The sequence below is a fragment of the Rattus norvegicus genome, chromosome 9, assembly GCF_036323735.1.
Source record: "Rattus norvegicus strain BN/NHsdMcwi chromosome 9, GRCr8, whole genome shotgun sequence".
NCBI lineage: Eukaryota > Metazoa > Chordata > Mammalia > Rodentia > Muridae > Rattus > Rattus norvegicus.
In genome coordinates, this window is record NC_086027.1 from 35,635,622 (window position 1) to 35,663,122 (window position 27,501).

Genomic DNA, 27,501 nt, shown 5'->3' on the forward strand with positions numbered 1-27,501 from the left:
AGCAGTCACAAAGACCCACTGAGGCACATGCTGCCCGCCTCGTGTGTGCACTCACAGCACCTAGGCACACTTCACTCGAGTTTCAAGCTTCTTAATGGCATGAAGCAATTGCTCACAAAATCACATTGCAAGAGTTTTTGTTCATACACACTGCATATGTGAAGTATTTCCTAAATAGGCGAATTTCTAAAATTAGAGAGAGAGAGAGAAAAAAAACCCAGCGTTTTGTTTGACTAGGCCTTCACTTTTGGTAATAGTCTGCCCTGCACCATGTCTAGTTAGTAGCCAAAAGTTAATAAGAACAAGTAACGGAGCTTTTCCGCATGAGCTTACTGAGCGAAGAAGGATTTTGGGAATATTCGGACGGCACAGGGAGTGCAAGGGTTAGAAGAGAGAAACGTAGAGATGTGAGCTGAGAAAAGGACCAATTTTATTATCATTTTCCAAATCACTGGTTCTCACCCTTCCTAATGCTGCCACCCTACAACATCATTTCTCAGGTTGTGGTGAGCCCCAACCCTAAAACTATTTTCATTGCTACATCATAACTGCAATTTGGCTACTGTTATGAATTGCAAGTGTCTGTGCTTTCTGATGGTCTTCAAAGACCCATGGGAAAAGTCCATTAATCCCTACAAAGTGTTCTAGGTGGCTATATTTATCAAGTTCCATGTACGCACTGTGTCTTCTGAGGAAGAAGTTTCATTCATATTTCCAAATGGATATGGTGAAATAATACTAAACGCCTGTATTCTTCCTTTTTTTTTTCCCAACACATTATTAGAGCACATTGGAGATCAGTCTCTGACATCAACAGTGTATTAATAAAATTGGAAGCATTTTAGATGGTATGTGTCTTCTGCCAGAAGGGAAAGTAAAATGCGTCTGCTTTCTCCAGTTGATCTACCAATTGTCTTTAGACTGCAATCACTACATTAATATACTTCTTCTTACAACTTTTCTGTTCTCTTATTGTTCATTTCAACCCAAAGTCACTGAAATCCTGTTAAGATGAGGCTACAATTTCAAAAATCCCAGGCGATTTACTCAACTCTAAAACTGGCAAAGAAGAGGAACTATGAGTGGAGAAATCATACTGCAAGTAGCTAAGCGCCAGAACAAAAACACAGTGTTTTTCAAGGGGCTGCGGGAAACAGCAAGAGACTGGGCAAACCTCAGTGCCTGTTGGAAGCACCATGTCTCCCGATGAGGAAGGTGCACTGATAACACTTCGGTTCCCAAAAGAGTCAAAAGCTAAGGGGATAAGAAGGAAGATGAAAGGTGAGTCAAAGGAGTAATGTAACAGCAAATAGGGCAGGAGAAGAAAGATTTAGAATGCTAAAAATGAAAATCCCTTAAGATTTTAAGTAGGTGCGCATGAGCACGCACACACACACACACACACACATACACACATCATCATCATCATCATCATCATTTCATCTAGAGTTTACACAGTCACACAGTGAATCTTCCCTTGGGAGCCAGAGTATTCAGGATTAGCATAGCCAGACTTGAAAGACAAATGAGTGAGTGTGTACACATTTCCTGGAATCTATACAGGGATCCCGACTCCCCTTCACATAAGTGGAGCCATTGATATTAGCAGCAAACAAAGGTTCTTTTAAGAATCCTTATAGGACTTGGACATTCAGCTCTGAAATTCTTCTGCCCAAACTGTTTTAATACTGTCAATATAGTATAAAAGTATGTTAGTATAAAAGAGCTCACACTAAAATGCACATTCTAACTATATAGTCCAGAGCCATTTTCAGGAACAAAGCATGTTACTGAAAATGTAAAACGATGTGAAAGAAATGTAAAACAATTTTTCAAGAACTGTTGGTCTCTTCCCAGAATTCCATTTAAAAATCAGGTGAATACCACCGTTAAGTTTCATTAAAAAAATAAAATAATATATATGTGTGTGTGTGTGTGTGTGTGCGTGTGTTTACAAATATATTTACATATATGTTATTTATATTTAATTTATATGATATATAATTAAAATATATGAGTTATAAATTATTCATTTAATATATGCATATTAATATACTTTATACATGTATAAATATACATGTGTGTCCATGATATAGAGTTTAAAAAACAAATATCATCTAAACTGTCAACTCACTGTTTTTGAGAAGTCACTTTTTAAAATTAGTTTTCATGATTTCAAAAATATAAATAGACAAACAAACCAAAGTGAATGACAGACAACTTTCTGTGAGCAGATATCACCCCCAATTATGTCAGACACAACTTTAATAGGAAGGCTCTTTCTTAAATATACTCAGGTGAGGTGTTTTAATAAAGCACGCTGCTCAGTTTCGTAGTATGTCATCCCTAGTATCACTAGAAAGAATAAAGATTTCTCCATGTTGATGAGTAACATTTTAGTATAAACCATCTCTTGGAGTAGACATCCACTGTAGAGAGCCTAGTCTTTCTCTGTGCTAACTTCATGTTTGTAACTACAGTGGGCACACTCGGAGGAGTCAACATTTGGCACACTTTGGTCACGAACATCAGTACCACACAAAAGCATCTGCAGTCGGGTCTAATAAATTTGAAGTGTCTCCTGACAAAACCCTGACACTTCTATGACTTAATCCAGGTAGATCTGCTCGAGACAGACCACTGGCACTACCTACACAGTGAATGAAGTACAAGTCCCAAACTGTTGTGAGAACATACTCTGGTACTAATTCTCTCAACAACCCTGTCAGACTTGAATAGTTTTCCATAGAAAAATATGATCATCGGATTATCCAAATGCAGGTGAAATTTTTAAAACTCCATAAAACTTCATATTAAAAAAATAGAATTGTAAGTTATGGCATAAAATGAAGGAGCCCTGAATTACATATAAGCAAAATCCTGTATGTAATTGTTAACCTCAATCTCTCGGTACCATAATGTGGTATTCAATAAATCATTCTTAACGTGATATGTGTGAAGTGTGTCACTTTTAAAAATATTTAAGATTTAGTAGACTTTACATAGTGGTGCAAAATTATTAGCCTAAATTTTCCCATCGTTTTCCAACTATGCATCCTAAACGAAGGTCTTCTTTGGATGAGATAAGAAAGGATACTGGACATCTTTTATAAGAATTACATATAAATGTACAACCTACAACTTGTCAAGAGGAACCAAATTCCCGCCCCTTTCTAACTCCAGACAAATAGACAATTAAAAAGCCCAAATTCAGACAACAAAGAACATAGACTGAGATTTTATTGGTACAGCATAAAAACTCTTCCTTACTACATAAACTTAGTAGTTTGGCCCTCTTAACATTACAAAAATTCAAGACGGGCATGTATTTGCCCATGCAATTCTTTCGTGTTCTCTCTCTCTCTCTCTCTCTCTCTCTCTCTCTCTCTCTCTCTCTCTCTCTCTCTCTTACAGCTGATTAGCAACAAGAAATGTCTTTCCCGCTTGCCTTACCAATGCAATGCCTACAGCCCACCCATCTGCAAATCAAATGTGCATTTCATGCAGCTCTATAGATCCCATGGGTGCAAGTGGCAACATCCCTGAAAAGCATGCATGACCGGCTCACGACTTTTCTCCTCTCCCTTGCCTTTGCAAATGGGCTGTGAAACTAGACTAGGTCTCCCCTCTTGATCTGATCAGGGGTCAGGTTGATTATCAAATCGGAACCACTGGAGAAATAGATTTACAATGGTCCTCTGAAGGACGAACGAAGGAAGCTGGGCTCCTGATGGTAACGTCTCTCTCTCTCTCTCTCTCTCTCTCTCTCTCTCTCTCTCTCTCTCTCTCTCTCTCTCCTCTCTCTCCTCTCTCTCTCTCTCTCTCTCTCTCTCCTCTCTCTCTCTCTCTCTCTCTCTCTCTCTCTCTCTCTCTCTCTCTCTCTCTCTCTCTCTCTCTCTCTCTCTCTGCCAGCTTGTGGCATCACAGTTTCTGTGTGTGTACTGTAGTTCTTATTCCAGGGGACACTAATGAGTTTTAAATGGTGTTAAATACCATCCCTGCAGTCGTAAGTGCTTCACTGGGATTTTTTACTGGAGAAAAGAACTCCTGTAATTTAAAACTACTTTGTTTTCTTCAGTCAAAGCTGTTAGCGAAAACACTGACCTGTGGAAATCGGCAGAGGTTTCCGCCCCTTCCTGGCTGCCATTAGCCTTCACTTATTTTCTAACTTTTTCCCCCCTTGTGGCATTGCCCTTCCATACTTCCCATCCCCCAAATGGCAGCCAGCAGAGAAACAGCATTAAGCTGTCCAGGCTCCTCTAACCCACCCCCACCCCCTTTCCTCTCCCTGGCTCCACTCTCCTACAAAGCCTTGGCTACCATTAAAGAAAATTCTCCAACAACGTGTCAATTTTATATTGGCCACAAAGACAACTTCTGTTGGGGGAGGGGGAGGAAAGAGGGACTGGAGCTTGGCTGTCCCTTTTCACAGACTGGGATCTTTGTGGAGATCAGAAAACATTTCCTGCATAAGAAATCAACACACTCTCTGGTTTCAGGGCTGGGGGACAAGCAAGAATATGTACTGACTCTGTCCTCCCACAAACGGAGCATAGCTATTAACCTTCTGAGCAAAAGTCATTTTTCTCAAAATGTGTCATGCTTTCTTGCATGATTAAAAATAATCCACAATCTCAAACCTCCTGCTAGCTCCCTCTCTGAGGACGGGCAAAAGCTACAAGTCACTGATACTTGAGATTCTTCCTTTTGCATTTCCATTGTACTGTTTCCCCCCCAATTAGCTCATTTCTGAGCCGTTCTCCCACCGCCCTCCCCCCTCTTTCTCTGCATGTGTCACCAAAGGGAAAGAAAGCAGCAAGACCTTCCAGAGGGAACTCGGCTTACATAAAATCTGTGTGTGCTTTAACTCCCACAAACCCCTCCCTTCTTTCTGCTGTTGACTTCAGGGGCACAAAAGCCGGGGACTCTGACTCCCAGAGTCGTCCTCGTAACTGGCCAAGGAGAGTGCATAGGATTTGTTGTACAAAATACTCCACCCAAAAGTAAAGACCTGGCTAGGACTGGTCTCTCATGACTGCAGTGACAGGCAGTCTATACAGGGTCTATACAGGGTTTCTGCTGAGTGCTTCCTGGGGTCAGGGCAAGAGAGAGGATAAGACCAAGGAGAAAGAAAGAGAGGTGGGCATTGGCTGGACATGTTCAGAAAGAAGTCTACTTATCCATTTCACGCTTGGAGCATTATAGATTTCCTGGCCTGCTGAATAAAAGCACCGTCCCCTCCACCTCCCCCTTACCAACCCCCAGCACAACCGGAGGTCTCATTTCTATCTCCCTCCTCTCTTGAATATTCTACCCATACTTCTGCAGCGCATTGCTAAACGGACCATCTCCTCTGCTTGCCTCTGAGGTCCAGAAGGCTGAAAGTCACTTAAGAGCCCTTCAACAGGGAAGACCACAAATCAAGTCATTTCAAAGTTGACAGAATGAAAAAGCAACAGAGTAGGCTTAAGTGGTGAACCAGAAAGGGTTACTTTCATGCAAAGCCTCCCAGCAACCCCAGCACCCATTCCCCCCTGCCTCTGGGCACTTACCTTCTTTGGGTGGTCTTTTGGCCTCCCTGGTCAGATTGCAGACTTGAGTAGTTTGCAGTTCCTGAGTCAGGCAACCTTCTGTCTGCTCATTCAGGGGCAACACGACGTTATTCAACAAAACCAGGGACTGGTCATCGATCCCCCACTCTCCCAAGTGCTGAGGGCAGGTGCATTTTGTATACATGACTCCACAAGACTCTGTTCTCCCATTTTCTGATTTTAAGCAGCTTTCTAACCAAGTGCATAAGACATGACAACCAAACTGGCTAGGGCTCACCTTGTTCAGTACCAAAAACTCAAAAAAAGACTTCTGATCCTCTTCGCCCTTTTTCTGTAATCCTGGGAAATCGCTTGGAAATACCCGGCGAATCTGAATAAAATTCTTATCGTACTGTAGAAAAACAAAAGCATTCTTGGAACTGCAAAGTTGCATTATGGAATGGTTCTTTCTCAAGAGATCCTTTATTTTTTCATGGGAAAAATGATCGAACTGATAAGCCAGGAGGGAAAAGTTAGAGCAGCTAAGGTCCTTTTTGGAAAATTTCAGGTAAATGCTGTATTTGGTTGGGTCTGGATTTTCCAACGTCCAAGTGCAGTTGGTAAAGTTTTTGGGAAACATTTCACTTACAGAATAGGATCCATAAATGACTCCCTTCACCAAAGTTGAACACCAGAAGTCTTGGGCAGCATTAAATCCAAACATAACCAGGAGATAGGTGGAAAATATATAAATCAGCAGGTTACGAACAGCCTTCATCCTATGTCATTTGGCCTGTAAGGATGTTAAAGGAAGTGAGTCGCAAGCAGAAGACCACAGGCATTGAAAAAAATAAAACCCTCCCAATATCGCTGCCAGCTGTTTTCAAGAATTCCGTGTTAAAAAAAAAAAAAAAAAAGCCCGTTTTTAAAAGAAGGGCAGGTGATTTTTTATTTTATAACGCCAGGAAATTACCAGTTGCTGTGTGAACAGCGCCCTCACGTGGTTGCCGGTGATGGACAAGTTCTCAACATTCAATTTAAAAATAACATTTAATAGATTATTAATAGTTATGTCCTAATTCATCCACCAGGATTTCCTGCACATCCATTTATCATTCTATCAAGTGAAGCGGGGAAACAGGTTTTTTTTTTTCTTTTCCCCCCTTCTGAGTAGCAATAACCTGCACGTTAATTGCTGAGCTATTGACTCGAGCGCCACAACCTTCCCTCTCCCTCCGTCTTCTGCCTGCGGTAAACAGCACCACAGAAAATCTAACCTGGTAATCTGGAAGCAGCTGTCATGGAATTATTCCTATTCTGTGGATTGTTGGGAAGTAACCGTGGTAAATTATAGCCACGGCTTTAAAAGCGTAGACCATCATTGGTTCCAGATGGAGCACCGTCTCCACGATGCCCCTACTCGCCTTTGCAGGGGCCACCGGGTGAACTGGTGAAACATTCCTGTGCAAAAAAAACGTGGGCATTCGCGGGGACCCATCGGGTTTTACAGTCATCGTCTGGGAAAGGGCGTAGATGGGTGGATATATAGGAAAGACCTGGTGTTCAGCATCAACACTAAGTACAAGATTCCAGGCAGTCCTTTCATAGGGCAAGCCCTCCTGGGATGCATAAAGTGGATGACTGTATTAGTATCTGTATCCAAAGGCAATGTCTGGGGGGGGGACCCCCAGAACTGCAGTCACTGAGCTTGCCTGGTCTTTTTTTCCCCTCTAAATTATGGTTGTTTTAATAAGAGTTACACAGAGTAGATGAAAAATATTAGCATTGTTTTGGCTCGCCGGCTGATTTCAGTTCCTGAATTCCTGCCTTTCAAACAAGTGCTCCAGATTGTTCTTTTTAATTTATTTTTGCCCTAGCCTTGCCAAACTAAACCACCCTTGATTATATTTACCTCTATAAGTTGTTATCCCAAAATACCTTGAATTTTTTTTTTCATCTTTAACCTTTAGGAAGTTATTTCTCAGAAAAAAAAAAAGACAATGCTTTTTTTTGTTGCTGTTGTTGCTGCTGCTGTCCAGCCTTTAAGCTGATAAAAGTAATATCAAGTTCATTTTAAAAGGCTTTAGGCTGAAGTCTCCTCCACCATGCTGTACACAGAGACACACAGACAGACAGACAGATAGTTAAGAGTTTTCATGCCTTCTCTGTCTGGTCCTCTTTGAACTAAGGCATAAAACCTTCTTCTTTGCCATTGCATAACCAACACATGCACTCCCAATCCAGTGACCAAAGTCCCTGGACAGATCTTCATTTTACAGAGTACGATTCAAACATTATGCCTTGACAGAGGCCAAAACAGCCCCAACTGTAAATCTCTATATGGCAGTAGTTTAAAATAAACCCGATTCTGATAAGACTATCAGAATAGCGTTTTCCCGTTCAAACACACAGCTTTTCCCAGTAAGGCTTTTTCTAGTTGAAGAAAAAAATAAAGGTAATGATCTTTTAGAGGTTAAGTGTGTTTTTAAAAAAAAATAGAAACAATCTCGTGTGTGTGTGTGTGTGTGTGTGTGTGTGTGTGTGTGTGTGTGTGTGTGCACGCTGTAGCACTTTGCAGGCAATGCAGGTCTGCGCAGTGTTCTTCAGGATAGAGTGTAGGCGTTGAAAGCCGATGTGACAGTAAGTGTCTAAATTAGGAATTCCAACCATGAAAGGGGGCTTCATTTTATAATCAGGAACTCAAAAGGAGGTCGTATTTCTTTTCCTTATAAAAAAAAATCGGTATTTCTGCTTCCATTTATTGGACAGTGAATGCCTGCAATAGTGTGCTTATCAGTGATTAGAAGGCAGGGGAATAGCTGATTTCACATCTCTCTTGGGCAGGCAACCCTTCATGCAACACTCTTTATTTTTAACCATTCTTGGTGTACGAAGTCTTGTTTGTTTCTAAATAATAAGAAATATGAATCATTGAACTGCCCCCCCATCCCCACTGCAGGGCCTGCTCAAACAAGCGTATATCTGTCTAAGGAAAAATAAGGGCCAGAGGTTGGCTAAGGGATGGTCACTGAGGACTCCGGGATGTTGTATTTATTTATTTATTTGGCTCTTGCTGAGAGGCAAACCAGCACTGAGTTTAGCTATTCTCAAACTGATCTTCTGGGTGACACTTTAGTTTAGCCGAACATAGACGGCGCCATCACTCCACTGATTTTTTTCCCCCAATAGAAGACCCAATCCTACAAACTTCCTTTTAACCTACCCCCTTCCGCCCCCGCTAAAATTACCTCAATCACGCACGAGTTGCTAGATTTTCTGGGTCTCTCTCCCTATTCCTTCCCATACAGCACACCTCTTCAAAAACAGACTTCTCTTAACTTTTCAACTGCGGCGTTTTAGGAAGCCAGAATCTCTCTCCATCCGCCAGCAACAGCCATCCCCCAAAACTAAGCCCGAGCTTTTCCGGGGCGACCCCCCAAGAAGACAGAGGTGACCCCTAGGCCCCTTTTCTTACCTTCCACTCTGAAAGCTCCGGGAGGCTCTTGATCTAAGACACCACCAGCACAGGCACACGTCCCAACAACAGTGATGGAGAGACTCCCCTTCGGTCCCAATCACCGTTGCCCATTTTTACCCCCCGGGCTCAGCTTCAAATATCAAGATTTATGATTGGAAAAAATAATGCATGCATACAAAAAGCAAAAAAAAAAAAAAGGAAAAATAATGGGGGGGGGGGCTGGTATCCAGCGGCAAGAGCCTTGCGCCCTATCCAAGTGAATGAAGCCTTCAAAGGGAGAGGCGGGGAGAGGCCCCCTGAAGGGAGACTCCACAGAAACACCAAACAGAAAAATGGAAGTGGATTAAGAGCGCAGATGTGTTTTCCCAAACCCACCACCCCCCCCGCAACAAACGGATTGGCCAAGAAGCCAAGAAAGCGCTGAGAAGTGGCCGGCGGCGGTGGCTGGGGCGGCGGGTTGGGCGGCGGGTTGGTGGCAGGAGTGCTCCCGGCCAGTGGCGAGGCTGGAGCAGGAGCCGTTTGCTTGGTGCGCCCTCCTCCCCGGCCCTCCTCCCTGCCAGGTACTGATGGACGGAGCGCGGCTGAGGAGCTGGGGGTAAAATCCTGGGCTGGCGACGTCGGGAAGCTGTTTGAATGCCGGGCGAGGAGGGAGGCGCGCGAGGGCGCGAGATAGTAAAGCTGTGTGGCGGGCGTGCGCGCCGGCGCGCGGCGCTCGCTCTCCCCGGGACTGCGCGCGAAGGGGGCCCGCGCGTTCCTCGGCGCGCACCCGCCGCTCGGTCACCCCCCCCGCGCGCGCGTGCTCGTGGGTGCGCGCGTTACCGGCAGAGCGCTGCGCCCGGACTGGAGTCCGGTCTCCCCCGTGGCGGACGAGCTAGCGGGCGGGCGGGCGGGCGAGCGGGCGGGCGGGCGCGGGAGCGTGGCGGGCGGGCGGGCGGGCGGGCTCAGGCTCCGCGGGGCTCCGGCCGAGCCCGCGCCCCGCTACTCAAACCCAAGCACGTCTGGCCAAGAGATCTTTTCTGCGCCTGGGAGGTTTTCGCTTCCTCAGTTCCCACCGCTGAGGCTGGTGGCTACCAAGTGTAGGAGAAAGTCCCCACGAGGAGAGGCAGGGGGGCGCGGAGACGGGCAGGCGACTCGGAGGGGTAGGAAGTAAACGCTGGACTCGATCATCTGTCTCCTTCTGCCTTTCAGAGCGGACCTGCCGCAGTGGGAGAGCTGTCATTTCAGCACCGGGATTTAGCATTGATCCAGTCAGCAGCCTAGGGGCCAGGTCCCAGCTCCCACTGACTGCTCTTTGCCTCAGGCTGGAGGCTGGAACTATAGTTGTTAGTTTTTTTTTTTTTGTTTGTTTTTTGTTTTTTTGCTTTTTGATTTTTTTTAAATCACAGCCAGACTACAATTAACGTCTTATTTGTTCTGGCACCAAAGAGACTTTGCCAGAACCGCTGAGCAGGCTACCGAGATCAGTCGTCCTGAACTGCTCTCTGCATGGCGATGGGACAATAGTGCTGGTTCTAAACTTTTGATTCGTTCTGGCTTCTTAATGCATTTATTCCTTGTCAAGTTTTCCCTCGTAGCAAGTTCGGGTAAGTGATGAAAAGAAATGAAGAAAAGCTACCTTTGTTGTCCTTTGCGAGGGGGTGGGGGTGGGGTGGAGGATAAATTTCTACACACCGCCTCCACCGTTTTATTTACTTATTGTTTGTTTTACCTCCTGTACAGACGTCTGAAGATGCATCAGACAGACTTCACTTGCACACGCAGGTCATTCGCCTGCTAGTTTTGTCTCTACTTGTATACGCGCGGTTGGTGGTTTGCAAAAGGAGTGTTTGAATAGTGTGCTTATGTGGTGGGAGGAGACAAACAGGCAAGGCATTTGAGCTGAGTCTTCCTAAGGGCGAGTTGCCTGAGCAGCAGGTGAAGTTGAATGAAGCAATTTTCCGTCAATTGCTTTACTCTCTCATTTGCATTTTTTGTTCCTCTTCTTGTTCCTCTCCCCCGGGGCCATTGCATAGCCAAGAACATGATTTTCAAAAGAAGGCTACCATGAAAACAAGAAGGTGCTGATGGTCTTTTATGCACCAGGATTGTTTGTAATATTAAAATTGGCTCTTTGGCTCTTTCCGTCTTAATGCATATTAATAGAATGACCCTCTTCAAGGCTTTTCTCTTTTAGGACAAGCATTGAAGCAGCAACCTGTAAAGGAAACAGTTAATCAGTCTCCAGCAGGCTGCAACAATGTTCCCAGGAACAAATCACCAGGGAAAGCAGCCTGGGTGGCATTTGGGTTTTGTGTCATTTCTGGTCCATTACAATGCTTTTATTCATTTAAGGGATTGTGAAAAGAAAATGGTCTCATATGTCAAACGCGAAATCCTAAATACTGTGTATATAGGGAGCACATTTTCTTATATGTATTTAAAAAAAACGCAGACTATTCTGCAGTGTAAAAGAGGAAAATGTTTTGTTTATTTCAACTTTCCAGATAACAGTGGTCATAATACTTGCAAGACATTTGGGTAAATCTGTTATTTGACCCAGAGCAAAAAAAGAAGAAAAGAGCACAAATAAATGTGCCATAAAAATGCAGAAAAAGGAAAAAGCTTCGCATGGCATATACATACAGAGATAAAATAATGTGGGGTTAGTTATAATTCTCACTCAGCAGTGTCTTCTCCAGTTATCATTTAGCAGTGTGATCTCGATGTTTCTTAGAAATCCCTGAAGTCATAGCAGCATGGAGTAAGAATAACAGCCTGGGGGGACAATTTTAAAAGGCTTAATCCTTAATGGAAAGGAGCACTCTCTTTCAGGATCATTTTAATTCGAGTAGAATGCAGGGCTGGGTCAGAAAGGAAAGCCACACTTAATAAAACGCTTCACCCTTCACACCGGTTCCCATAACCTTCATAAATTGCAGGCTACTGAGCTGCTCTGATGATGGTCCTGCTGAGGTATATTTAGAGCAGATGATTTGTAGATGATAAATATGCCAAGCTAGACACGCAGCCGCAGTAACCCGGGGCTCATCTGACTTCCTCAGGGGGTCACAATCGAGAAAAACAAGAGGAACTATAGAAGGAGAAACTGGTCTCTGGACCCTGACAACACAGTCCAAAGCCAACCCAAGAAGGCATTACTTTGTTTTTGCGCCTGCATGGTGTTCCGTGGGAAAGCTTGGCTGTCATTGATTCAGTAACAAAAAGCAAACCAGGGTACACCGTGAACTCTGTGTCTTCAGATGATAATTACCAGCTTTTACTATCTAGTTCACACGTGCCTATGTATATTCCTGTATATGTCCCACATTTCCCACATGTCTGTTATACATGCATGTTTATACATGCATACATACACTTTTTCCTAACCTGTATACATGAATATGTGTGTGTGTGTGTGTGTGTGTGTGTGTGTGTGTGTGTGTGTGTGTGTAATTTATACATGTATTTTATCCGGCCATGTTGTAAATATACCTTTTCGATATCCCTGTTGACTTTCAAAAGGAATGTTGAGAAATCAGTGCTAACATATTCAAGTCTAAACTATTATTTTTATAGCATCACCATAGTTCAACTTGGTCAGGGTTATCTAAAGTTGAACATCTTCACAATACATCCCCTATAATTTATCTGTTCCATTAAGATCACTCCAAGAAAATACTTCCATGCATAGTATATTTAAATTTACCTTTTCACCCAACTTGAAACTTTCTACATTTGATAAATGACCCCACTCTCCTATATTATTGCTTATAATCCTGTGTCTTCTGCACAGCTCTCACCAAATAAGAAGAATATGGTTCTAGAATGCATGTGATCCATTTTAAAGTATTTCTTTTACTTGTTTTATATGCTTGTACCATCTGCATTTATGTCTGTGCACCACTGGCATGTAGGAATCCTTAGAGGTCAGAAGAGACATTGCATCCCCTAGAAATGGAATTACAGATGTTCATAAGCGGCCAAGTGAGTGGTGGGAACCAAACCTGGATCCCTCCCTCACAGGGTCAGTTAATGCTCTTAACCATGGAGCTACAGTTTTACCAAAAGCTTCCTCTTATCCTCCCACATAGTCTTTTGGATAATATATAGTGCCATATTCTATATTTTATAGCTTATCACTATTAGTAAGATTTTTAAAAGCAGACATTATGTATAGTTTATTCTTTGTTCATACCACACTATTTTTTTTTTAGCCATAAGTGTCTTTAGTGTTGCATGCACAAGATTTGGAAATGAATCTCTTCCTCTGCCTTCTCCTTCTCTGTTTCCTTCTCCTGTCTAGTATCTTCAGAGATAAAAACTCTAAACACATTATTTGCTGAAAGCATTATTTGTTTAAATAGTCAAATGATGAAATGTTAAAATATTACAAGATTGCACGGCTATGCTAAAAATGAATGTTTATCACCAACAGACCAGTTTACCTCTCCTCCTCATTGTTTTTCTTAAATTATTTTTTCTTTAATAGCAAAGTGTCTGAGTAACCAAGCGAAAGTCAGTCTCTCTATCAATATTGGTCCTTTTTCTTCTCAGACATTCCTGAAAAGAAAGACCAGGATGAAGCAGTGAACTTAGCTGGGGTTAGGGAGGCAGGAGAGGCACCAAGAGAACTCTCCTGTTAGTACAGCCAAGTATCATCCCACTGGATGTTAGGATCAACTGGAGTTTAATTAGCCACTGCTTCCTTGAATCATCTGCCAGTTTTATTACTGTTTCCCAGCATAATGACACAAGAAGTTTCAATAGCCGGTAGTCATTACCTGTCAATTTCTAGTCTCATTCATTGCATTCGGGGAGACTTCCTGTCACATAGATGTATTGCAGAAGTAACTTGGAAAATGGGGACTTTAAATGCTCAGAATCCAAGCTTTCAGTGATATGGGAACTTAACCCCAAATTATTCTGTCAGTTACTCTTCTGTTTCTGTTTTATCTTTGGTTTGGTTTGGTATGAAGTTATTGTAATTATGACCTTACCATTCTTCATCTCTGCAAGTTTAATTCACTACAAGTAAGATGTTTCATTTTAACCATGAATTGGACATGAATTACTTACCTGTTTATGAGCATGAAGCTGTGGCCTCTCTTTAGAACTTACTTTATAGGAAAGGGAATGAAATGAATGAGTGTTATTTTTTCTAATATTTTCTAAGTAAAGAAATGTGTCTGTCATTCAAGTTTTCTTAGTGAGCTGTGAACAAAGAGCTAGTCTCTCCAGACAAAGCACCAGTGACAGGAAACATAAAAGTCTCAGCCAAGTCTAGCCTTGTGGGCCAATGTATTTTACTAAGGTGATGTGGAAAAGAGGAGACGTACAAGAGCAGAGGTGACTTAGAAAAAAAAAAGCTTTGCCCCAAAGCCCATGCCTTAAGGAGGAAGCTGATCATTGTCTGACTCACTGCTGGATCTTCACAGATCTCTTGTGGAAGTTGCCCTCCCCTGTACCTGCTTACCTCGTTAATCAGCAGGAGGAAGGATCTTGTCAATCTGTAATTTTCTCTCTTTTTTGGAAGAAATTATAGAATAAGAGTTATTGCATCACACTCAATAATTACACAGCTATTACAGACGAGAAATAAGCAATAAGAAATAAGGGCAGAGGCAGAACAATATTGTTAGTAATCTAGATTGTATATATGTTTGTCTACAGCTAACAGTGTTTAACACAGTGAGAGGAAAAGGGCTTCATTTCTATTTATGGTATATGTATGACAACAATAATGATGATAACTAATGTATTTTCAATAAATAAAATATTCTGAAAAAAATTAAAATGTCAGTTTACAGTCTCTGATAATAATTCATTGTAAATTCAGCCCATGGGACCCTAAGGGAGGAGCTACTGTCACACTTTAAAGCTACGCCTGAAGATGTCCTTTAAATCTTATGACTAGCATTCATTCCCAGAGGCCACATAGTTGAAGAAGAAAACCGACTCCCAAAAGTTGTCATCTAATTTCTACATATGCACCATGGTTGCCTATACACACATGCACACAAACAGTCACACACGCACATACATGCACATGATAAACTTTAAAACATATGAGTAATAATATATTCATGGTCTAAGCTCTTTTGTATGAGTAAAGAATGTAAATTCAGCATGCCTATCCAATATACCCTAACTTCCACTTTGAAGTCCCCACCTTTCCCCTAGTAACCTTTGTCCCCCTAAGCAGTTTTACTTACTCTCATTACCCTTACATGATTCTATGTTTTTCTATTTCTCGAATGGATTTAATTCACTTAATATGACTTCCCAAGTTGCAACCACTTTCCTACAAGTGGCACTATTTTCTTCTTCATAGCTGCTAAAAATTTTGATTATGCAAGTATAACACACTTTCCTTATCTACTCCTTTGTTATTGGACATCATAGCTGGTCCCACAATTTTGGTGTTGTGAATAATACCATAAATGAAAATTAAAGTGCAGGGATCCCTGTGATGTGGTGACTAGTCCTTTGGGTAAAAAGTCAGAACTGATGGGTGGAAGATGGATAGGGGACATTATTCTTGCTGCTATTTCTTGCCATTTCGTCTTGAGATTGTACTACATGGATTTCCTCAGCTGTTTTACATCCACACGAGAGGCCTGCACATTTCCCCACTTTTCTACATCTTCGCCTGCATTGCCAGTATTATTGTGATATCAAAGCCAATATACAATCAATAAATAAAACTATACAGTGGTCACACTAGGCTAGGACTCAGATCAGTGCCTTGGTCAACCATCAACAAAGAAGGTTCCTCGTGCTATACATGAGAACCAACCAAGGGACCTACAAAAACACAACATGCAAAGAGTGAGAGATTTGGAAACACTCAGTCCTAAATGGAATGTCTTCATCAGATCCTTTTCTTGAGGGTTCAAGGAGTTATGCTGAAAAGGAGGCAGAAAGACTGTAAGAGAGAAGGGATGGATGACAAGGAAGCATTGTCTTCCAGACACAACGGGGCCCATGCATAATTGAATTCACAGTGACTGTGGCAGCAGGCACAAGTTGCATACCAGATGTGGCCCCAGTGCTGGCAGGGGGAAGTAGACATGGCTCCAATCCCTACCTAAAAGCTATCTAAAATTACCACCTTCTTGCAAAGGAAAAGCATTTTAATTTTTCCAATAGAGTCTCGCTGGGTATATTAACTGTATTTCAAACAGGTCCCACACTCAGCAATAAATGCCCAAGGTCACCAATACAAAATAGAGTTGGACTGGCTGGTTTTGTGTGTCAACATGACACAAGCTAGAGTCATCAAAAGAAGAAGGAGCCTCAGTTGAGGAAATACCTCTATGAGATCCAGGTGTAGGGCATTTTCTCAATTAGTGATCAATGGGGTGGGCCCAGCCCATGGTGGACGGTGCCATCCCTTGGCTGGGGATCCTGGCTTCTATAGGAAGCAAGCCAGTAGCCAGCACCCTTCTGTGGCCTCTGCATCAGCTCCTGCCTCCAGGATCCTGCCCTGTCTGAGTTCCTGTCCTGACTTCCTTCAGTAATGAACAGCAATGTGGAAGCAGAAGCCAAATAAATCCTTTCCTCCTCAACTTGCCTTTTGGTCATGGTGTTTAGTCACAGCAATCGAAACTCTAACTGAGACAGGACTCAGTTATTTTGTAGAATTTTTCTCTCATTTGCAGGTATATTAAAGTTTCTGGTTTTGAGGTTTTATGGAGTTTGTTCTCTCTCTCTCTCTCTCTCTCTCTCTCTCTCTCTCTCTGTGTGTGTGTGTGTGTGTGTGTGTGTGTGTGTGTGTGTGTGTGCTATTCTAACTGGTTTGTTTTTTCTGTTGTTGTTTGCCTTTTTGTTTTCTAAAGAGAGAGGGAGGAAAAAAGGACATGAAGAAAATGGTGAGGAACCTGGAAAGAATGTCTGAAAGGATATTTTTTGTTTTTGTTTCAATTAAGAAAAAATAAAATAGATTAATACCCCTGATTAACACAGAGGCAAAAATCCTCGATGTTCTGCAAACTCAAGATGAATAAGAAATATTCATTCATCATACCAAAAAATATGGAAAGGCAGACAAAATCCAACATCCATCCATGATAAAAGCCCAGAGGAGACTAAGAAAAATGGGAACAAGCTTCTACATCATGAAGGCTGCACGCCAAAGCTATAGTCAATATTGTACTAAGGAAGGTAATTTCTCAGTATTGCTACTATCCATTTTTTTCTCCCACACCCCTACTATCCACTTTTTTAATTGGATATTTTTATTTACATTTCAAATGTTATGCCTTTTCCCGGTTTCCTGGACATAAGCCCCCTATCCCATCCCACTCCCCTTCTTCTATAAGGGTGTTTCCCTTCCCACCCCCCCCCCCACATTCCCAGACAGTGGGAGGTCGAGCCTTGGCAGGACCAAGGGCTTCTCCTTCCATTAGTGCCCAACAAGACCATTCTCTGCTACATATACAGCTAGAGTCATGGTTCAGTCCATGTCTAGTCTTTGGGTAGTGGTTTAGTCCCTGGGGGCTCCACTCTTATTCAGCACAGTGCTTGAGAAGGGAGGAGAGAAATGCAAATGAGGATTTTGCCCCTTCCTGAACTCCCTGGATCCCCTTAAGTGGCCTTCAATGTCTGAATCTCATAATCCTCCCACCTCCTGTCAGAAATGGATATTTCTATTTCAAACTTAGAAAATTGTTAATCAGCACCTTAGAAGAAATGGAAACTAGAAGAGAAAAGGCGGCAAATGTCTGGGCTAGATATAATAGTAATCATTCCTCTTATATCCTGGAAACATCTCTCACTTCCACTACAATTTCCAAAAAATGTCAGACTTCTTCAAGCTTGACTTTCCACTCTGTATTCTCATCTACTCCTACACAGAAGTCCTCTCTAGTCTTAGTCCTCTCCCATTCAGACCAATTTTTCCACCACCATCAATAAGAGGAATGTCGGTTAAAACTGGAAAGCTGTGTCTGTCAGCTACAAAGTAACAAAAGTAATGAGATGCCAAAAGGGTTGGAAATTACCACAATAAAACTATTTTCTAACTTGCAAGGTCCTTTCTTATAGACCATTTCTTGGCTAAGCTGACTATCATTGGTTTAGCAGTCCTATAGAGACGCACATCTAAATTTGATTATAAGGCGATCCTCTGAGTAGCTCAGAAGTAGTCCTGAGGTAAGTCTTGAGAAAACTGCCAGAAGGCTAACATCTGGGTTGCAGCTATAGAGGAGGCTTGGAGCTAAGCTATGTAGCAAAGAGGATCCTGGATTCCTGATGTACAAAAACTAAAAGAAACCAAATATTTGTTTATAATTGCTATATTTGGGGATTATCTGCTATGCGCCATTAGATAGCTAATGTGCACTCCATGAATTCAATGCCCATGATTATAATAAATAACATAGCAATTTTCACCAAAGTATAATAAAACTTTCCTAGCTAGCTGGAGATTAGACTATGCAGCAGCCCTCTCTGATCAAGGGCACATGCAGCTGAGCCCCCACAGACAATCTGATACCCCTGTGTATCACCAGGCTCAAATGGCCTCACCACACTAGTCGTGGACTATTCAATGTTTTTTTTTCTGGTAGGATTGGGGCATGGGGTATGCATTTTACAATGAAAGTGTATCCCTTCTCCTTCTTTAATTATAATTGAAATCTTTTCTTAAATCTTCAGAGAGAGTGGTCCCCAGCTCCGAAAAAAAGAAAAGAAAAAAACGTTCAGAGAGAGAAAACATATCATCTTGTGAGAATTCCTTCTACTTCCAAAGTAGAATTATTCATTTTACTGTGTCTTCATGCTTTTTCTTCCTGTGTTCAGGAAGATGGTTGCACATATCTCCAAAGTCATCCTTCCACAAGTAACTTGAGCCTTACTTTTTAAGAATTTATTTTATTTTTATTATATTTATTCACTTGGGAAGGAGGGGTGCACTCTTGTGTGCAAGTGAAGGTCAGAGGACAGCCCTGAGGGAATCCATGCTCTCATTCTGCCCTGTGGGTCCCAGGGATCAAGCACAGGTCATCCAGCTTGGTGGAAACCAGCTGCATACTTGATGAGCTGTCTCAGTTCGCAGTCCTATTGACTTTCATACCAATAGATTTCCAGTTGTTTTCATCGATTTACACATTTTATATAACTAATAATCATCTTAAACCTTCAAAGCAAAAATCTGTATTTCACATTTCCTTTTTAAAAAAAAATGACTCTTCCTTAGAACAGTTACCATATTCACTTTACTCTCTCACTTCTCTGAAATTTCTCAATGGACTTTGATTTTGTTCCCATAATTCTACTGGGAAAGTCTTTCCAGGGTCACTAAAGACATTGCTCCAAAGTTCAAGGGTCACTAAAGACATTGTTCCAAAGTTGAATGAGTTTTCCTTGTTTTACACTCTCAGTATTATTTTGAAAGCAGTGGGCTCCAACTTGAAGACAATTTCTATTTTAATTTCTATTTTACCATCTTCCCCTAGGAATAATTTTATTTACTTAACCACTTCCCAGTCTCTTTTGCTAGTCTTTAAGGCATATGACCTTGAAGTGTTAAGCGTTATATCTACTGTCTACATTAGTGGATTAATTACTTTTCTCTTGCTGCGTTAAGATAACATAATCAAAAGTAACTTGTAGAAGAGTTTATTTAGGCTTAATTTTTTATGGAGTGGGAATTCATAGGGTCAGGGGTAGCTTGGAATTCATCAAGAGCCTTAAGTATATAGCAGAAAGAGAGAGAGAGAGAGAGAGAGAGAGAGAGAGAGAGAGAGAGAGAGAGAGAGACAGCGCAAACTGGAAGTAAGGTGAAGCTCTATATGCTCAAAAACTGACCCTATCAACATGCTTACTTCAACAAGACCTAAAGCTTGGCTAACATTGCCACCAACCTGAGACCAAATGCTCGGACATCTGCCTGAGCTCATGGAGGACATTTCTCACTCAAACCACAGCATTCTAACCCCTGGCTCCCATAAGCTTATGTCCAAAATGCAACACAGAAAGCATTTAGTCCAATGCCAAAAGCCCACACAATCTTAGCAGTTTTAAAAACGTTTAAAAATCAAAAGCCAGTGTCTCTAACTCTTTTGCCTGCACTTAAGATCCTTTGCCTCATCCAGCCTTGATATGAGGGTTTTTAACATGTTATGCCATGCTTGGTTGATATCCATGGAGGCCTGCTCTTTTCTGGAGGGAAATGAAGAAGCAGTGGATGTGGGGAGAAGGGAGAGGAGGGTGGGGGAGGACACAATGGGAGGAGTGGAGGGAGGGGAACTGCCTGCTCTCAGAATATAATATATGAAAGAAGGAAGAAAGAAAGAATGAAAAAAGAAAGGAAGGAAGGAAGGAAGGAAGGAAGGAAGGAAGGAAGGAAGGAAGGGAGAAGTAGAAGTCAAAAACCCAGAGCCTGCTATATCTGAGTTACCTATCTCCTCTGAGAAAGGGAGTGTAATAATTTTAACCCTTTGTAAAATGAATTACATACTTCCAACATATATTAGCACAGAATATGCATTACTATTACAAAAGAGAAGAAACAGGGCACAGCGAAGTGTAGTGGACTAGAGATGAAAAGCTAACAGGACATATACCATGTCCTGTAGCTACTTAAGGGTTTTGATTGTTCCTCCCTCTGCCTTTGCAGTCTGAAACAGAGATTTTCATTGGGTTGCTCCTACCCAGTATGCAGCCCTCTTTTTCAGATATTCCATGACTCTTGAACCTCCACCCTCTTGGGGTCTCCACTGAACTCCACGCTTCAGTTTTACAGTTTGATGAAATGACCTCTTGAGACCTCTTGCCCTCTGAACGCCTTCGTGCAGGGACACCAGTTCCACACACTGCCTGACCTCAGAAGTTCCCTAAAACAGCAATAAAATAATCTATAACCACCCCCACCCCCACCCCCAGCTTTTGCATTCCATTTTCTTCGGAAGCCAGAATCATACTGAACACATTAGGGAGTTTCTCACTCCAACCATCGCACGTGGTTATCTAATCTATTTATTAATGTTAAACACTATGACAAGAATATTTATATACAGGCATGCATTCCTGTAAAGAGACGCTAGCGCGCACATTTCTTCAGCCAACTTCTCCCCTCTAAGTTCTTGATGTTTAAATGGTAAGTTAATTAATGTCTCTTCTAAAGATGAATCACAGCTGTATTAGATTTAGGAAAAGAAGCAAAACTCACTCCTTAAAAGAAATGGGTTCCTGCTAAGACTGAACCCCCAGTGAACTAGTCTATGGGGGGAGGGCGGCAATGGGGGGAGGGTTGGGAGGGGAACACCCATAAGGAAGGGGAGGGGGGAGGGGGATGTTTGCCTGGAAACCGGGAAAGGGAATAACACTCGAAATGTATATAAGAAATACTCAAGTTAATAAAAAAAAATGTAAAAAAAAAAAAAAGAAATGGGTTCTTTACTAGATTTTTTTTTTTAAGAAATCACACACCTATTGTGCTGGTTAGTTTTATGTCAACTTGACACAAGCTAATGCCATCTGAGAGGAACCTCAATTAAGAAAATGCTTACATAAGATTGAGCTGCTGGCAAGCCTCTGTGGACTGTTTTAAATTAGTGATCTTGCAGGGGTGGGTCCAGCCCACTGTGGGCGGTGCCATCCCTAAGCCAGTAGCCCTGGGTTCTATTAAACAGCAAGCTGAGCAAGTCAGGGGAAGCAGGTCAGTAAGCAGCACCTCTCCATGGCCTCTGCATCAATTCCTGCCTCTGAGTTCCTGCTCTGTTTGTCTTCCTGCCCTGACTTCCTCCTGTGAAGTACAGTGCTGTGGAAATACACGCCAAACTAATCCATTCCTCCACAATTCGATTTTGCTCATGGTGCTTTACTGCAGCAAAAGACACCCTAACTAAGACAACCTAACTACTTAGCTAGTAGTGAAAATATGTTTACTCCTCAAATATCTTATCAATGATAAGTGTTGTCTATTATGCATGTTTAGAGTTTCTACACTGTTCTTAGATTTTCTTGTTTCAAGAATGTACATTCGATCAAAGTGCTGTTGAAGGCTGGTGGTTAAAAAAAAAAAAACTTCCTCCCATCTCCCTCTTACCCTTCCCCTCACTTTTCCCCTCCCTCTTCCCCCTCCTTCTCCTGACAGGTGTGTTTTTCCCATCCTCTCTCCTGTTGCCTCTTGCAACAGAGTCAAGGAAGCCCAACTCAGTTCTTTACATAACTCTGCCATATAAACCCAAATCTAATTAGCAATTGTTTTCCTTTTCATTGTTTTATTTCTTCCACATGACATCTACCTGGTGTTCCATATACTTTCTTAATCTACCTCTGATCAGTTATATCCAAGGAGAAAAATGAGTAAATTTGAAACAAATGATTATTTCTCATAAAAACACAGTAAGTTCAAAGTTTTACTTGTAGCCTCTTGCTGGTTCATGTGGAAATTCTAGACAGGTAAGATATGCTAATCAGCTTGATTCCTTGAATGAACGAGTTCTTTATACTAAATATATGAGTATATGGATGTGGATGTTGATATGTGTGTGGGGGGGGATATCCTTACTTCAAATATTAGCCATTTATTTTTATCTCAAATATGTGATTTAGGGGGAGTTTTGCTGATGGACTGGCTTGACTTGCAACATGAGAATTTATCTCCAGGAAGGCTTCTTATATAATTTTCTCTTGGTGTTCCTTGTTGTCTCAAGAATCAATAAAACCTGTAAGACCGGATATGTTAGAATTTCATATGGGCCTGTCCATGAGGCTGCTTGATTTTCTAACATTACTGTGACTGTCTCCCAGTAATAGGGGAAAAGATAAGCCCATATCTTAAAACTGATACAACAGTGCATTTGAAGATATTTATCGGTTAATAAGTTTTCAAAAACTTCGGTAGTGGAGGAGGGGCAAGAACGAAGGGAAGAGGACTATGCTTCTATGTCTTCATTTAATCACTGTTCTCGGTGGGAGAAAGGACACCATTTGTGGTGAAGCCTTCATTTGTTAGTCCACGGAGGGGTACTCTGCCACTTGAAACATTAGCCAGCATCCCATAGTCAACATTGCCTGGATATCTGATTTGCTTCCCACGTCAGTGGCCAACATCAAGTGGGTCAGGCCCTACTACCTGAAAATAACACAAGTAGAACATTTTCTAGATTACAGTGGTAATTTCTAGAAGGCAGCAGCATTGTCTGATGTACCCAGTCATTTCTGACAGTTTCCAGTAAGGAATTCCTTGCAGGTCACTGACTGGGAGTCTTGTAGTTGTAACAGAATGCTGTTAGTCAACTAACCTATTTGACTTACTTTTGTACAGGAATATGGAAGTGTATGCCAAACATGTTATCATAAGAAGAATACTCATTATCATAGGAAGCATATTCACAGTGCCCTGGATACTCTTCTCTATTGATAGCAGCATCACAAAGTATACTGAGACTTTTAACATGAAGGGATGTTGAATTTGTCAAATGCTTTTTCAGAATCTAATGAGATGATCATGTGATTTTTTCCCTTTGAGTTTGTTTATATGGCGGATTACACTGATAGATTTATTTTTTACATGGAACCATCCCTGCATCCCTGTAATGAAGCCTACTTGATCATGGTGAATGGTTGTCATGGTGTGTTCTCGGGTTCAGTTTGCTAGAATTTTACTATTGAGTGTTAGTTTCATTGAAAGTCTGGTAGAATTCTACACTAAAGCCATCTGGCCCTGGGCGGTTTTTTGTTTGTTTGTTTTTTGAGAGGTTTTAAATGACTTCTATATCTAAAAGGTACAGAATACCTAGGATACAACCCACAGTTGTAAGGATGCTTCAATTCTACTTAGGAGGGGGAAGAAAATAATCAGAGGAGTGAGAGGAAGGGAAGGATTTGAGACAGATTTGAGCATGAGAGGGGAGGGGGATAGTGGAACAGAATCAGGTGTGGGGAGGGGTACAGGAGAGAGCCCAGATGGCAGCAGAATGAATGGAAATATGTAACCTCAGAAGGTGGGAAGTGGGGTAGAGGATCCTCTAGAAAGTATCAGAGACCTGGGAGGTGAGAGAAGCTTAGGACTCAATGGGAGCGAACTTAGCCAAAATGCCCAACAGCGGGGGGAGAGAACTCAAAGAGTCCACCTCCAGTAGATAGTTGGGGCCACAAGAGGAAAGATGGTGTTACCAACCCACAGTCAAAATTTCTGACCCAGAAGTGTTTCTGTCTAAAAGAACTGCAGGGACAAAGAAGAGAAGAGACTAAGGAAAAAGTGGTCCAGTGAGAGGTCCAACTGGGAATCTGCCTCATGGGGAGATATCAAGGCCTGACAGACACTATTACTGATGCTATGATGTGCTTACAGACAGAAGACAAGCATGGCTGTCCTTGGAGAGGTTCAACCAGCTGCTGACTGAGACAGATTGAGATACACTCAATCCTAGGGTTGAACTTGGAACTCCTATGGTTAAACTAGGGGAAGGATAAAAGAAGCAGAAGAAGGTGACCCCATAGGAAGACCAGCAGTTTCAACTGACCCAGACCCCTGGCAACTCCCAGATACTGAGCCACCAACCAGAGAGCATACATAAGCTGGTCTGAGTCCCCAGACACATGTATAGCAGAAGACTGCCTGGTCCGGCCTCAGTGGGAGATGTATCTAACTCTTGAGAAACTTGAGGCCCTAGGGAGGAAGGAGGCCTGATGGGGGGAGCACCTGCTCAGGGGCAAGGGGGAGGAGGAATGGGATGAGGAATTGTGGAAGAGGGGACAGGGACAGAGCACTGACGGGAATTTAAATAAATAAAATTAAAAAAAATAAAGATATCAAAATAGGCTTCTGTTGGCTACCATTTTATTTTCTGTAAATTCCCAAATCACACAGGCAATAATTTATTCCATAAGTTTAGATACAAACACCAAATTGGTTAAATACAATTTGAATAAATCAGTATGCTTAAAACGGATATAGCACTTATCATCTCCCTCCCTCCCATCTATTTTAGAAGTTTTTCCAGATTATTAAAAATGTTTCTGAGACACGCCTGGGAAACCAGAAGAGAGTGCACTCTGCATACACATCTCGGACGCCAGAGGAAAACACCAAACGCCATCTGGAACCCTGGTGCACTGAAGCTCCCGGAAACGGCGGCACAGATCTTCCTGGTTGCTGCTGCTGAGGAGAGCTCTTGGGCAGGACCCCGCGAGCAAACTTGAGCCTCGGGACCACAGGTAAGACCAACTTTTCTGCTGCAAGTGACCTGTCTGGTGAACTCAAGACACAGGCCCACAGGAACAGCTGAAGACCTGTAGAGAGGGAAAACTACACGCCCGAAAGCAGAACACTCTGTCGCCAAAACAGGCTGAAAGAAAACAGGAAAACAGGTCCACAGCACTCCTGACACACAGGCTTATAGGGCAGTCTAGCCACTGTCAGAAATAGCAGAACAAAGTAACACTAGAGATAATCTGATGGCGAGAGGCAAGCGCAGGAACCCAAGCAACAGAAACCAAGACTACATGGCACCATCGGAGCCCAATTCTCCCACCAAAACAAACATGGAATATCCAAACACACCAGAAAAGCAAGATCTAGTTTCAAAATCATATTTGATCATGATGCTGGAGGACTTCAAGAAAGACGTGAAGAACTCCCTTAGAGAACAAGTAGACGCCTACAGAGAGGAATCACAAAAATGCCTGAAAGAATTCCAGGAAACATAATTAAACAAGTAGAAGCCCATAGAGAGGAGTCACAAAAATCCCTGAAAGAATTCCAGGAAATCATAAATAAACAAGTAGAAGCCCATAGAGAGGAGTCACAAAAATCCCTGAAAGAATTCCAGGAAAACACAATTAAACAGTTGAAGGAATTAAAAATGGAAATAAAAGCAATCAAGAAAGAACACATGGAAACAACCCTGGATATAGAAAACCAAAAGAAGAGACAAGGAGCTGTAGATACAAGCTTCACCAACAGAATACAGGAGATGGAAGAGAGAATCTCAGGAGCAGAAGATTCCATAGAAATCATTGACTCAACTGTCAAAGATAATGTAAAGCGGAAAAAGCTACTGGTCCAAAACATACAGGAAATCCAGGACTCAATGAGAAGATCAAACCTAAGGATAATAGGTATAGAAGAGAGTGAAGACTCCCAGCTCAAAGGACCAGCAAATATCTTCAAAAAATCATAGAAGAAAACTTCCCTAACCTAAAAAAAGAGATACCCATAGGCATACAAGAAGCCTACAGAACTCCAAAAAGATTGGATCAGAAAAGAAACACCTCCCGTCACATAATAGTCAAAACACCAAACACACAAAATAAAGAAAGAATATTAAAAGCAGTAAGGGAAAATGGTAAAGTAACATATAAAGGCAGACCTATCAGAATCACACCAGACTTTTCGCCAGAAACTATGAAGGCCAGAAGATCCTGGACAGATGTCATACAGACCCGAAGAGAACACAAATGCCAGCCCAGGTTACTGTATCCTGCAAAACTCTCAATTAACATAGATGGAGAAACCAAGATATTCCATGACAAAACCAAATTTACACAATATCTTTCTACAAATCCAGCACTACAAAGGATAATAAATGGTAAAGCCCAACATAAGGAGGCAAGCTATACCCTAGAAGAAGCAAGAAACTAATCGTCTTGGCAACAAAACAAAGAGAAGAAAAGCACACAAACATAACCTCACATCCAAATATGAATATGACAGGAAGCAATAATCACTATTCCTTAATATCTCTCAACATCAATGGCCTCAACTCCCCAATAAAGAGACATAGATTAACAAACTGGATACGCAACGAGGACCCTGCATTCTGCTGCCTACAGGAAACACACCTCACAGACAAAGACAGACACTACCTCAGAGTGAAAGGCTGGAAAACAACTTTCCAAGCAAATGGTCAGAAGAAGCAAGCTGGGGTTGCCATTCTAATATCAGATAAAATCAATTTTCAACTAAAAGTCATCAAAAAAGATAAGGAAGGACACTTCATATTCATCAAAGGAAAAATCCACCAAGATGAACTCTCACTCCTAAATATCTATGCCCCAAATACAAGGGCACCTACATACGTAAAAGAAACCTTACTAAAGCTCAAAACACACATTGCACCTCATACAAAAATAGTAGGAGATTTCAACACCCCACTCTCATCAATAGACAGATCATGGAAACAAAAATTAAACAGAGACGTAGACAGACTAAGAGAAGTCATGAGCCAAATGGACTTAACAGATATTTATAGAACATTCTATCCTAAAGCAAAAGGATATAGCTTCTTCTCAGCTCCTCATGGTACTTTCTTCAAAATTGACCATATAATTGGTCAAAAAACGGGCCTCAACAGGTACAGAAAGATAGAAATAATCCCATGCGTGCTATCGGACCACCACGGCCTAAAACTTGTCTTCAATAACAATAAGGGAAGAATGCCCACATATACGTGGAAATTGAACAATGCTCTACTCAATGATAACCTGGTCAAGGAAGAAATAAAGAAAGAAATTAAAGACTTTTTAGAATTTAATGAAAATGAAGGTACAACATACCCA

The 27,501-nt window shown here is 41.9% G+C and overlaps 1 protein-coding gene and 1 long non-coding RNA gene across 9 annotated transcripts in view; one reads left to right on the forward strand and one right to left on the reverse strand.

Annotated features, from left to right (window-relative positions):
• Adgrb3 (adhesion G protein-coupled receptor B3) overlaps positions 1-9,729 on the reverse strand; it is a 727,877-nt gene extending 718,148 nt beyond the window's left edge. For 6 of the 8 annotated variants that reach the window (XM_063266875.1, XM_063266874.1, XM_039083196.2 and 3 more), the window contains exons 1-2: positions 9,007-9,729; positions 5,553-6,324 (exon numbers count right to left, since the gene is read on the reverse strand). In XM_063266875.1, coding sequence (XP_063122945.1) covers positions 5,553-6,309 — 757 coding nt within the window. In that variant the 5' untranslated portion in view covers positions 6,310-6,324; positions 9,007-9,729. 8 annotated transcript variants of the gene reach the window in all.
• Positions 9,730-9,956: 227 nt separating this feature from the next.
• Positions 9,957-14,782, forward strand: LOC120094653 (uncharacterized). Its single transcript, XR_005489072.2, has 2 exons — positions 9,957-10,592; positions 10,729-14,782. It is a non-coding gene; the product is annotated as an uncharacterized LOC120094653 (long non-coding RNA).
• The last annotated feature ends 12,719 nt before the right edge of the window (positions 14,783-27,501 follow it).